The sequence below is a fragment of the Brienomyrus brachyistius genome, unplaced genomic scaffold, assembly GCF_023856365.1.
Source record: "Brienomyrus brachyistius isolate T26 unplaced genomic scaffold, BBRACH_0.4 scaffold49, whole genome shotgun sequence".
In the NCBI taxonomy this organism is placed as follows: domain Eukaryota; kingdom Metazoa; phylum Chordata; class Actinopteri; order Osteoglossiformes; family Mormyridae; genus Brienomyrus; species Brienomyrus brachyistius.
In genome coordinates this window covers 819,124-833,494 of record NW_026042324.1, presented here as the reverse complement: position 1 = coordinate 833,494, position 14,371 = coordinate 819,124, and the positions used below count along the sequence as shown (strand labels likewise).

Below are 14,371 nucleotides of genomic sequence, written 5' to 3'. Positions count from 1 at the left end.
TGTCAAAAATTGTGAGTGAAAAATACTAATGCAGCAAACCCAAGCAGGGTTGCATGGTTCTGAGTAAAATATGTATACATTTTTTCCCACTCAGTATCTAGATTTCCTCTGCCAATTATTGATTATTCTTTATTATTTTGCATTACATGTCTGTATGAAGACAGAACAAACAATTTGCAGATGTACACATGACAAAATTGATGTCCTATATTTAAACAAAATTTACAGCAGTAGTACTATTAATGAAGTAACGGTGATGATTGCACTGGACAATCAGCCATTTTCCATAGTGAAGGATGAGGGTTTTAATCAGCTCATTCACCACTGCTTTCAAAGTACTAACATGTGAAATGTATGCAATTCATTATTAAATCTGACCCATAGATCGATATTTGGTTTTTACACAGAATACAAAATCATTCCACTAATCTGCACCAGGAAATTCTGCAACTTCCAATTCTTTTTCTGAATAAAAACATGTGCTTGAGTTTTCCTTGTGTTGCACTGTGACTTGCAACGCTATATGAAAACACGTCCTGAGGCAATTTAATAGGATAAGATGCTTTTTTTGTTAAATCTATTCATTTCAATGTGGTGTACTTCTTAAGTACTTTTAAAACCAGGTATTTTTTGTTTTACTGAAGTAGTACTTTACTGAATGGCTGCTTGAGTAACATTATGGTGTGGTATCTGAACTTTTACTCAAGTATGAATATTGAGTACTTTTTTCCACCACTGAAAAATTACCAGTAATAGCAGAAATAATAAAATGACTTTCCCGATCAATACAGCCATATAGAGAAAAAAAAAACTCCTGAATACAGGATGCTGAGCAAATGCGATGTGTCTGAATGACACGGCATTACAGCCCGGGGGTAAACCAACCAGGGTACTGAATCCTGTCTAATATGGCTGCTGGCCTGTAGGATACACTGGTCCCTCCGGGGTACTCCATGCCCACACTGGCTGTAGAACATTCTGGCACAAGCACGTACCTCCTTGTTAGATGATGTCAGTTGCTCCTCCAAGGCGCTGCACCGCTCTAGGGCAACTCGCAGCCTCTCCCTCACCTGAACAGGGCAAATCGAACAGAGACCTTCTTACACTAGGTACACAGAAGCCCTGTCCTTGACTGCACACTGCCTTACCCCACAAGGCAATCCCTAAATGCTGCAAGAATCAGAGACTGGTTAGCCAAGGTTACAGAGGACCTCTCATCGGTAGACTCAACATAACCCTTCTGAAATAGCATGTTAAACAGCACACGTTTTGATGATCATTACAGTGAAAGTTGATCATTCTGGGTGTTAGACTTAGCACAGTGAAAGCAAAGGAAGGTTTCACACAAAGGGGACGACAAGCTGCTACCTTCTCATCCAGCGCTTTGTGGTGCTCGAACAAAGACTTAAGGGCCTTGAGCACTTCCACCTCACTGGACACACCAGCCGGAGACTGAGCCTGCCTCTTCACCACGGTCATCCGCAGTGAGCGCTCATGCCTGGAGACCAGGCACTCCAAGTGCTCCAGCAGTAGCTGTGTGGAGGGAGGAGCACGGACACATAGACAAACAAATTACTCTTTTGGACATCTGGATGGTACAGAATACCAAAAGTTCAGTTCTTCAAGGTGTTGGTTTTCCACTAGCGTAAAAACTAGGACCGGCGCCAAATGACAAAGCGAGGTATTTTGTACTGAATTCAACAAATGACTAGTATATTACAGGTTTGATGTGTGATATTAATACCAACATTGCATGTTATGCACATGCAATTCTTTCATTGCTAGTAAGTTAGATTAAGACCAAGCTTTTTCTTATTTTCAATTCTGTATGGACATTATAGAACAGGGAGTTTATGTTTTGTTGAAACATTATAACTCATACAAATTTTTTTTTTTTATTACTATGGCAGTTTAAAATTCAGCTTAAAGTTTACCTCTGCTGCTTTTGCATTAGCATGCATTCTCCGAGACAATCATTTTCATTCTTGCTGTTTAAATCATTTCTAGCAGGTTTGCGAGAAATGTATTAAGTTGTTTCTGCTTTATAAATACCTCTAATATTCTTGAAACAAAATGCACATTGCTAGGACAGCCCGTTGCACGCCGCTATATATACATACACACACACTATATGCATGCTAGCCTAATATATTAAACAAAATACTTTAATTTGTCATGCCATCCTGATCTTTTTTGTATCTGCTCTTCGGACCAGATCACAATTAATTTCTTTTTACTTCATTTAATTCATGTTATTTTGAGTTTGTAACTTTAAATTGCAGTTGTATTGTGTATCAGAGAGAGGCTATTTGCATAACTCATCGACAAAGAAGGCATTTCAAGTACAATGTGCCAAAGTATTACCCCAGCTGGTTTGGCACTTTTGATACTGTAACCTTTAGTGCTGGTACTTGACTGGAAGTCAATGGAAAACACCAAAAGTACCATAAACAAAAGTACAGTACTTGGTGCAGGGGAAAAACGCCCTTTGATTCCCTGTGGCATTTCCTGTCAAGCACCCAAGTGCTGACTGCAATGAAGGTGCGCCGCCTGGGTGCACAACGATGTGGTCCGGCAACCACGGGTGCTGGCCACACTGTGGCACACTGTCGCTCAGGGGTCCGATCCTCACCCGTGTGTTGTTCCTCTCGGCCTTCAGCTCAGAGATCTCCTCTTCCCTCTCCAACAGCTGCTCTCTGCATATGTTCACTTCCTTAGTAAGCGCCGCAAACTCCTACACAGAGAGGGAGCACAGCATTCAGTTTAGGGGCATCTGCTCAAAGAAATGGGGAGATCAGGGAGGGAGACGGATCTAGGTTAGCTGGGGCCATCTTTACATGGGAGAACACCTCACATGAAGCATCTCATATTCATTTTCAGAAGCAGAATTTCACTTCACTGTAAAGGAAGACGATGCCATGAGAGAACAAAATGACTATGTATAAGATTTGCTGGCCTCAAACTCCCTGCTAAGTAGGGCTGAAATAATCACTTAAACACTTTAAATAATTAGATTAATAAAAATCCTTTAGGCAAACCCTCTCGATTATTCACTTTATGATCCACAGAAATATTACGCAGACTGCAGCAGTACCCAGACAATATTAACTGGAGCACTAAGAGGAAAATGAAAATGGGGAAGAGTGAAAGAAAGACAAGTAGTAGAAAATGGCAGAAACTATTAAATTTGGAACATTTCAATATGAGATTAAGAAAAGAAAATATTGTACAATGCAAACATCAGCTGGCTAGGATCTGGTATGGCTATTTACATACGTCAAAGAAAGCTTAAGTTTGTGTTGCTAAAATGTTGCAGTAAACTGCTTGGTTTAATGACAAAAATTTACTCAGGGCATTTGGTGAAAGGTTCCAAACTGCTCATTCAAAATTTCCATTCTATCCACTAGCATTTGTATGGCAAAAATATGGATCGCTTAAAATATTGCTGAATACAGTGTTATTCTTATCGCTGCTTATGCCCCGAACCTAGACCAGGACTTAACAGATCCTCCATAAACTAGGGGCCCTAATCGTTAGCAGCGAATCATGCTAGTGCCAACAGATTATTGTGCTACAAAGAGGAACAGTGTGTCTTTAAATAAATTGACAGTGATTTTTGTACATTCTAAACTGTCATTTGGACAGCATAGGTGTGCAATAAACAGGACTGGATTAAACTTAAATCTTATTTTAACACTTAACACTATCGGAATTCAGTCTATAATTGATATACTTTTAACGGTGCCAGCAGTGAAGCAACTAGCCAGCGTATTTGCAGAATAAGTTAGTATTGTAAATGAAAACCATGCCGCAGGCCCAATGAATAAAATATTGTAGCTCTCGAGTGGCGAAGAGATCATCAGGTGGACAGTAAAGTTCAGTTATTAGCAGACTGTTTTATTGCTCAATTCTTAAAAGAACAGTGTTAACATGCTTCCGAATAAAAGTACTTTCCCTTCCAATATGTTTAGCTTATCACTTAGTGCATTGCAGTTACGTTACAAGACATTTACATAGTTTTACACGACGCGTTGGCACAAATTGCACGTCGACACATTTTTATAAATCGGCATTGTCGATTACGTCGAATTTTCGTCCCAGCCCTAATTTGATGTTCCCATTACTTTGGAAAAAGGCATTTACTGCCATCCAGAGTTGCTCTGATCAGCTTCACGACAGTATCTTCAAGCCTAGCAGCAACCTAGATCAAATTCATTGTTTATTTCTACATCCTCATATTAATAAGAATGGTTTGAAATGTAACTGCAGCAAAGGGGAAGCCAAAATGGAAAAAGCGGTAGTTTCCAAATATGACATATGCTGAATAACATTACTGCTGCAAATGATTGCTTCAGATTCAAAGCAGAGGAGTCAAGCAAACCAGAAGCTTGGACTGACTTCAAAACGCATGTTCTGCAAAAGCAAAGCAAAGTACTTAAATCAGAAAACCTGGCTACAGACATCATGACGGACTACATAGGTACATCCCTCAATGCTCCGGGATCTCTCATCCAGCTTATGAAGTGATCAGCACACAATAAAACCAGAAGTGTAACGAAGGCCGAAATCTCCTGACCCCATTCACTCATGCTCCTCAAGGCCAAAGTTATTTTTCCCTGCTGCCCATTAAGGCAGTTTAAGTTACTGAGAAAAAATGGCAGAGACTATGGCCCAGTAGGGTAGCTTGTTCTTTGTGTGATGGTACCTGTAGCCCGTTAAGGCATTAAGCACTAAGAATGCCATGGACACGGCACTACTGGGACAATGCAAAGGCGACCAACCAGCAAGGCCTCATGGTAAAGCTCTATACCTACTAGGGCTGCTGTGATTAGTCATAGTCGATGTCAATGCTGAAAATGTGTCAATATTTTAAAATTGATGCATCTTTTGCTTTATTTTAATGAAATTACCTGTATGATTTATAAAACATTTATTTATAACAAACATTTTCCTTTAAAAACACTCATATAATGCACAATAATATAATTGCAGGAGTAGTTCATTTGTACACTGTGCAAAGTTTCAATGACATACCAAGGTGGCATTTCCAATATGTACAAGAACCTGAAGAGAAAACACACATTCTGCTATTCTGGAGGACTGACCACCAGAATAGGCAAAACCACTGTAAGTGTTTATTCACGCTTATTAAAATTACCATTAGCATGGAGAACTTTTAAAATATCTTTTGTCCTTCTAGCTGCTAAACACACACATTAAAGCCATAAAGTTGTCTGCTTGCTACCATACAATCTCCATTGAAAAGTGTTTGTGAAAATGTTATGGCTAAAATCTAGGCTTTGGCTAAAATCTATCTTAATCTACACTGATTGACAGTGCCGTTGTGTGTGTTTCATGTGCCTTGGGCTTGTTGGGACCTGTGTTATTGTAAGCCAAAACTGAAAAAAAATCAAATTTGAAAACTGAAATAAAAATGAAAACTATGTTCACCAAACAAAAACATGTTGGTTTAATCTGCAAAAAGTATTGCCACAATACAAATGTCGTTTACCTTGTTCAACCACAGTACCCTCTCTTTTAAAAGTTATGACTGCTCTCCATTTCATCGCCACTTCAGCGCTTATTGCTTGGATGATTTACTAAAACAGTCGCATGGGCCAGCTTCGTTAACCAAAGTAAATCAGCATAAAGGTACGGCAAATCCAGAAAGACTAACTTTTGTGCATCACAATACACATTCATTAATATTTTAGCCATATTCTCTGCTAATTGAAGTGTGGCCATAAATAATGTCTGAACAGTGCTGAAAAGCCGGCATCTGTTATCTAAAATCCTGCAATGATATACAGAAAATTAATCATTTATTAATCATCAACCAAATCGGTGAAACAGTCGATATATTAATTAGTAGAAAAATGGCAATTAGTGAGAGCGCTAATATCTAAAGGTATATGACTGCAAAAATGCAGGCAGTGCTATGAAAATGACATTCTGAAATTAGGGTATAAAGATGCACCAATGCATCATCATGTATTAATTATTAAGTGGCAATTCAACTGCAATCTATAACTTCAGAACAGGTGAATTGATTTTTGTAGGCAAAATCCTTAAAAGATACTCTTCCGGGTAGCATGTTCTTGCGCTTACGTGCTGCTGGTAGATGAGCAAAATAGCAATGCAAGCATACAAATTTTCAAAATGTAGGATGGCAGGGAAAGGCACATAAATATTCATGAAGGAAGTGCTGCTGGATGATCTCTTCACTTTGGTGAGCATCTTTGTTGTAATGCTTGAGAAACATGCCCTTATTTTGCAGTATAGAACACTCTCTAAAGGTTAAGATAATCTTTCAGCTGTGATGCTTTAGAAAAACACCCCTCTGTTGTAGCCCAAAAACGTCTCATTTTGATAGCCATGACCAGGAGTCGGCAACCGGCGACTCTTTGACCACGTGACTGTGGCTCTTCTCAGAACGACAGCCGCATTTACATTTTCATGTCAACATAATGATACTTTCATAAAGATTATTTATGGGTTAATATTTTTCCATTTAGATTTTTCTTTAGCTATATGTGAATGAGGCGGTCCAACACGTGGTTCTGTGATGTTTTAACAGGATCATTTGTATCTTCCTCAAAGTCATTTTCTACGATGAGAGTATGTCTCTGATGAAATGGTATGCTTTCCGGAGTTCTCTTTAGTACCTGAGATTGGATGTACGCTTCAACATTTATGGGATTCCTAATTCTTTCATATACTTTTTGTAGTAAATTGTCACCACACCTTCGTAAAAATTATTATATTTTCTACAATTTACATATTATAGCCAGCTGAGTTGTGACTACATTTGCAATGCTCGTCAGCACAGCAGTAGTGAAGAAGAGAGTGAAGGGCAGACGACTGCAGAGCTGAAGAAAAGAAGAGGTTAGGGTGAAGACTATCACTACAGAACTGAACAGAACTGAATGTTGTAATATTAGTCACCTTTGTGCTGTTACACATCTGACTGATTTAAAACTGAGATGCCCCCCAAAATTGGTTCTTTATTTTTTGTAAGTACTTGAAGTTTTGTTTTTGTGTTAAATGCATATATACACAGATCACATTAAAAAAACGTATCTCAAACCCCCTTCCCTACCCATTGCAGTTCATTGTAAATCTTGGATCAGATATTTAGCAAAAAATGGCTCTTTGCTTTAAAAAGGTTGCTGACCCCTAACCATGACTCTGCAAGCATTGGTCAAGATTCTATGGTAGTAAAAAGCAATATTAGCCTTAGAGATGCACAACATAACAGCTAGCATATTGGGACTAGTCAAATGGATCTTTGCCAAAATTTCAATTATCAATATTAAAATTAGCTGCGCCAGAGTTAAAAGACAAGTACTGAAGTGAACAGCCAATTTCTGTAGTGGAGGGTAAGTGATTTTGTCAGGGCATTCACTGTGTATGAGGTCTGAAATTACCAGCTCGGGACATATTTATAATTCACTATTAAATCTGGCCCACAGATCTTTCATTTTCCTCAGGGGAAAAAAATGTAACGTCATTGCGTTAATCTGCACTGGCAAGCTTGGCAAGTGGCTCAGAGGTTAGCTGGTTATCGGTGTAATTTTTTTTTCCCCAATGTAGTTCTGGTCAGAACCACACCCCACAAGCATCATTGTAACAAAGCCACACCCCATAACATACCAAACCTCACCCCTTTTGTTGCTTGAATAGTTAATTTCATTGGATGAACTTGCTACAGCACCAACTAAGCAAAAGGCTGCATGTTAATCTTTTGAAAATTCATTTGAGTGCTTACAGCAGAAAAGATTAAATCTTGTGCATTTGAGAGGAACCAGATGAGTCTCATGCCTGTATCTGTACCTCTGAGGACAGCAAGGTCATGTCCTCAATATTTTTTACTGAGATTTTATTGAATACCACTGAGAATAAAACTTAAGCGATCAGATGTCAATGGACTAAAGCATAAACATGAGTGAAAAACACTGTAGTCTTAATTCTTAAGCAGAAAGATTTTTTCTTTTGTCTATTTTGTCAATTGTTTGATACATTTTGAACTTTTCATGTTTTTTACTGCAAGACATATTTGTAACTTTTCAAAAGACAAATCAAATACCCTCTTTTCAAATTCCAAACTTAAAACCTTAACATTTTAAGCATAACAAGATATAATTTATAATCAACTTTGCAACGTCCAACTTCTACTCTAAGTGCATAGTCCAAAATCAAGCAAAACTGCATTCAGCAGCATAAACTCACAGGATTCACCTGTGGTATTTAATATGCAGAGAAATAAATTATGTTGTCCAATGAAATTGTTGGTGGGGCTTGGCTTTCGGAAAATGCTGCTAATAATCAGTATCAATGATATTAGACAAAAAATATTGGTTATCGGTATCGCTCAAAATTTCCATAAAATCGGTGCACCACGTGTTAGCCTAGGTGAAGGCATGTATTGTATTTTCTGTAGATTCTTTCTGTAAATAATTACAGACTTATTGTAATACAAAGAATGTTCCCAAGGACATATGTATATTAAAAAAATTGAATAAATTGATTTATAATGATCTGATTCCATTTAAAAAAAAAAAAAAAAAAAAAAAAAAAAAAAAAAAAACATTCCCGTTGCATCAAATAATTCCCTAAATACAGTAAAATCCCATTATAGTGGACTCGTCTATAACGGACGAGGTCTGCTGGTCCCGGCTAGGCACCTTTAAGAACATGCAGGAAAAGCATCGAATATAGCGGAATATTGCTTATAACGGACAAACAATTAGGTCCCCATGGCTGCTTTTAGCTGTAGCTGTCGTGCCGGTGATATCCAGCACAGATACGCAGTCGGAATTATTAATAGTCATGCATCTGGTCAGGTAAAGTTGCATTACTACATGTACAATATAATAATCCATACCACAAGTGTGTCTGCTGCGGTGTGGCATGAGTAAATGGCGTCCTGTAGTTGTGTTCCGGGTAAACAGCAACTCTGGACATAATGGACTGTTTTGCCAGGTCCTTTGAAATCTGTTATGACAATTTTATTGTAATCAAAATGATTTGGCTCCAACCATTCAATTTACACCTCTACTCTGAAATGTCATGGGTTACACATTTTTCTATACTATTGGTATTGTCCATGTATACTTAGCCAAAACATTTAACTGTGCCTGGCAGAGGAAAGACAACTATTACAGTCTCACCCACTGGATTAAAAGGGCATGCACTCATAGGATTACAAGTACTGGTTAATAGGTAGTGAGGGGAAGAAAAAAAAACTACCATGCAATCTAGAAGATGCCGGCATGTGTGTCTTTCCATGCACACTTCCCCTATATGGTTTAATTGTAATGTCCTGTATTTAAGGAATGCATGTTATCTAAGAGGAGGACATCCCACAGATTTCAGAAGAGACTAGACGCAGGGGGGCTAAACGGAGAGGTCTCCTACGAGGACGGCCTTGAAAAAAAAGACATAAGCCAGAGCTCGCGGGCGGGATTCTGACCTGGGCCTGGAGCCAGGAAAAGGGCAGAACTACTGAACTATTCAAGACATTTCTAAAGGCAAAGCTGCCTGGTTTAGAAATCTCTAGCTAAGGGCAAGCCTCCCATTTGTTTTCAGAGATGGACAGCTAACTAATTCAAAGACTTTGGAGTGTACGTCACATTCTTAAAGGAATAGAGCCTTCTAAAGTAAAACCTTTTTCTAAAACCATCATCTGGCTAATATGGTAAAACACTAGGAATGGTATAAGTGACCACTTAATGCTTGACATCTCAGTGCTAGAAAGCCACTATTTGAATTTTAATAGAAGCTAGCTTCTGAATATTAATATGAACAACTGATTCATCAAAATATTGCTTCATTCAGTCCTTCTTGAATTAAAGGTTTAGTGGGTAACAAAAGTATACCTGCATAGTTATGGGTTCCCACGTTCACCCTACAATCTGGCCATGTTCACACGTGGGGTTCCTTCATCCCTCCCAAGTCATATGGGCAAATTTTTATGTTAAACTGGGTACAACTATTTTAAGGAGCCACAGAAAAAAAAAATGTTTATTTTTAAAAACGGATCAGTAAAATTCCAAGCGTCAAATCATGGAAATAAAAATCAAAATGTCAGAATAAAACCTAATTATGGGCTTACAGGAAGAGGACCAGAATAATCAAAGCTACAGGCTACAAACTAACCTTGAGTGAAATTCTGGATGCACAAGAGAGCAAAAGGAGTTCAACCCTGACCTTAACATTTCACAGTAGATGCCGCACAGTTCTGGGATATGCGTGTGTGTGGGGGGGGGGGGGGGGGGGGGGGGGGGCTGTTAATTAGTTGCACAAACAGATTGGCTGTTATCTGACACTGGGTTCCTGTTAAACACTGCCTTCCTTCTCATGTTCAATGCTGGAGAATGATTCATCTACAAGGCACTGTCAAGGCCTGTAACAATCAATAATTAAAAATTATTAAATATCTGAGCTTAAAAATTGACTGACATTAAACCAAAAGGACTGAATAAGGCAACTGGCAATTCTAGCGCAATTCACATTATTTACCCCACCCCACATGCATTATGTTACGAAATCAAAGAAAAAAGCACCTAATCCCCTCACTGTGATAATTGTTTGTATGGTGTTCAGATGGTGGAGTTAAGACACCAGATTATCAGCATCACTTCAACTCACAGAGATCACCATTCTGTTCACTAGGACCAACTGCAAGTAAACGCAGCCTAGCACAACTTTTGAGACCCTATAATACATTGTTGTCACGCACAAATCTGACTGGCTGCATATTTTGCGAGCAGAAGTCTGGGTGGAGAATTAGCCAGAGAGAGAGAGAAGCATAGCAAACTGAGGGACATTTAAAAGAAACACACGCGCGAAAACCCACAAATACACTGTCATTAACTTCACAGTCGCGCAACATACAGGACAAGGTCCTTAAAGCCAATTTTTAGTGCTGGGTATGGATTCAAATTTCAAGAATCGATTCGATTCCAATTCTCAAGATTTAGAGTCGATTATCACGATTCGATCCAATCTTTTCCGATCCAATATCGATTTGGGTCAGTGTTTTCAAAACAGTTTTTTTTTTTAGCTGTTACCTTAATTACATGACTGTAGTTGTGCAACATATTAATACTAGTATTATATTGACATTTAACGACAAATTAATGAAGTATTGATAGTTAAAGATGGCTGTAATTGATACAATTGCTTTCACAAAAATGCTGTTGGGCAGAATTACCGAACAGGTCCAGGACAACCAATAGAGGACACCAAAGGTGTCTATACCTTCATCAATGGACTGCTATTGGGACACTAACCTAGGGCATTATTAAAAATATGACATTAAGAATTCACCCAAAAGCTGTTGAAGACAAATGCTATTTTATTTCAGTTACAATATGAAAAACAAAGTTTAAAGTGTGAACATGTAAATTGGACATTTTAAACTATTTCCGAAATACTTCACCTCCATTTGGCATGCCTTGTAAATCGCTTTGCTTTTGTCAAGCTCACCTGACTGTTTGTCTGTTCTGAACCTGAAATGCTGCCGGACTGCAGCTTTTAAAGTTACAGACATTTTTAAAGCACCGCTAGTGTCCGACGCCATGTTTTTAATACAGTTTTCCCCAGTGAACTTTAACATCACCTACTGTCACGTCATTGAATTCACGATGCACGCTACGTGTGACGATATTAACCCTTTAACACCTAAGCCTCAAAATGCCCGTCTGAACTTTTTTTCCTATTTTAGCTGTAAAAGGGGCAGAAAATGTTAAATGGTAAAAATCGATCTTAGGACGTACAAATTGATCTTTAGGAATTCTGAGAATTGATCAAGAATCAGAGAACCGATTTTATCGACACCGCACTACTAATTCTATACTTCTGTGCAGAATCTATGCAATAGGTGGCCCGGTAGTCACATGGCCAGAAATTTAAGTACAGGCATCAGAGTGCATGACTATGCAGCTACCTATTGCGTACATTCTATACAGAAGGATAAATTAGCTTTTAATTGTCCCCAGATTAATTCAGTTGCACAGTGGGACGGTCAATGCCATGGAAAGGCGGTGAGAGGATCCATTTCTCATCCAGAGAGAGGGTGGGTCATTACAATCATCTCAGCAGTGACAGTGGGCAGGCGAGAGGCGGGGAGTCCGTCGCCATTCCTCAAGTTAGTTTATAGTCCCAAAAAAAGGAAAAACACCACTGACCTGAGAAATCACAGCATTTCAAAATTAATTTACTGAAAAAATATACGATTATGTAATGGGCCATTTCAAAGCATACATAGTTCCATCTCCCCCTGTTCCCATCTACAGCTGCCCAATTGCTAGGGAATCAGGCGTTTGGAAAAGAATACAGAAAACCCTTCATGAAAAATGCAGGAATGAGAACACATGGCCACTGAGCCAGGCTACTGCAGGCTACCCATCTGCACTGTGCAGCTGTCACACAGGTAAAGAGGGTCTAAATTACCCCTCCATCGACACGCCTGATTGGGTGTGTGCGGGGGGTCACGGCGCTGTCATCCGAGCTGGCGGCGACAGGAAACCGCAGAGCCTACGGGCAATGAAGGCAGTGAACGAACAAACCTGCCACAACAGGTCTTTGGTGACTCAGCCCTGAGTGATGACACCATCGGGGCAGTGCGCAGTGGAATCAACAACTTTTTACGTCTGTGCCCAGGTCAGCACACACTGCCCCTCAAGCAACGCTATAACAGTTTTGTCTCTCACATTGGAGATGTGTCTACTGCTACATGTGTCTTATTGGTTTTAAGGTCTAATTACAGACATCTGCTAGTGGGAAAGGGAGGAGAAAAAAAAGACCACTTGAAACAAGTAGGCCTTTGTTTCCAGCAATACATTTAAGAAATGTTTCAACATTTAAAAAGAATAACACACATATACATATTGGATATATTTTTTTCATTGCAGTTTTCTAAATGCAGCCACACTACATTTTAAACCTTTGGCACAGAACTGTCCCCTCCTGCATTCCACTATAATTATTGTTTTTGTAGCAGTTGAGACTACCGGGCCTCCCAATCAATGAAGCCATCGAAAAGGAGCAGATTTGCGTCATGAGTCATGATGTGTAAAGAGATTTTCCCAAGAAGCATGACGCAGAGCAGGATCAATTTACAATAAAAAAAAAAGCAAGCAAAACACTCTGCAATCACAGATAAGCAGAAGTAACTATTTAGACAAGAACACAATGTACCACCTCAGCAAAATATAGGCCAGCACTTTCTCGATGTGCAGAACACGCATGTGTCTTTGGCAGGGTCACATCTGCTTTTGGATGCACAGTGCAGTTTCACAACCCGCACACTACTTTCTGACATAGCAAACAGTCAAGCAGTTAAAAAACATGGCGAAATTTTGGTGCTGCACAATACCCCATTTGCAAAGGTAAGTACTTTTTTTACAATCTTCCGTATATCATGCCTATATAGAACCACATACATTGACTCTCCTGCATACTCATTTTAGTTACGTGCAGTTAAAGACCAGACTTTACTGACAGATGACATTCCAAAATCGTAATTCAGCTGCACTACTTTCCACAGTATTTGGACCAATGTCTCCTCAAACAAATGGATAGCATGCGGCTGCATTTTAGTTGATGGCAGGGTGTCAGGAGGGATGCCAGCAAGTGTCAAATTTAATCACACTGGCCTTTTAGACTTTCTGGAAACAAGGGGGAGCGAAACATATTGACACATTCACACAGCTCATCTCACTATTATGAGTTTCCAGACCCAGCCTCAGCCTGCGAGCATGTCCCAATAAGGAGCAGAAGATGATGGGAAAAACACCATTGGCCCCATGGAAGCAGCCCCACTTTCTCCTTGGCTGCTACCAGCCTGGCCACGTCAGGGGAGGCTGTGTGCGGAGAAGCCCTGAGATGGCACGAGCTCGAGCCTGGACCAGGGCCACATGGGACGGGCAAAGGGAACTCAGCAGCTGATTCCTGGTCAGCTTTCCACCTAGCCCATTATGGGGAGGTCTGCAGGGCTCTCAGACAACCTCTGAACACCATCCCTCACTCACGGATCAGCTTTCGCTTTAATTCCGAGGGATCCAGCTGTCAAAGATTTGAGATTAGCAAGGCCCCTGATCTGTCTGCTCCACCCAGCCCTGGCGCCATGTTGCCACAGCATCCGGCTGCAGTGCTTCAAGTACATGGAGGCACCGCTGCTGCCCAGCACTTAACCAGCAACTGAATAATTCATGTGGGCTATATCCACCAGCTCTGTAATACAAGGACGGATAACAGTTTAAGGTTCATCCAAATAAAACTGCCTTCTCACACCAAAGTATTTTACATGGAAACAATAAGTGAAATGCAAGGAATGGCACACAGCCCTTATACATGCTAACAGTGC

General features: G+C 39.7%; 1 protein-coding gene across 9 annotated transcripts in view; it reads right to left on the bottom strand.

Annotated features, from left to right (window-relative positions):
- Nucleotides 1-14,371, bottom strand: part of LOC125723491 (liprin-alpha-1-like) — a 61,111-nt gene that overhangs the window by 25,928 nt on the left and 20,812 nt on the right. For all 9 annotated transcript variants that reach the window (XM_049000105.1, XM_049000107.1, XM_049000113.1 and 6 more), the window contains exons 3-5: nt 2,633-2,734; nt 1,369-1,533; nt 996-1,070 (exon numbers count right to left, since the gene is read on the bottom strand). In XM_049000105.1, coding sequence (XP_048856062.1) covers nt 996-1,070; nt 1,369-1,533; nt 2,633-2,734 — 342 coding nt within the window. The remainder of the gene's footprint in view (nt 1-995; nt 1,071-1,368; nt 1,534-2,632; nt 2,735-14,371) is intronic.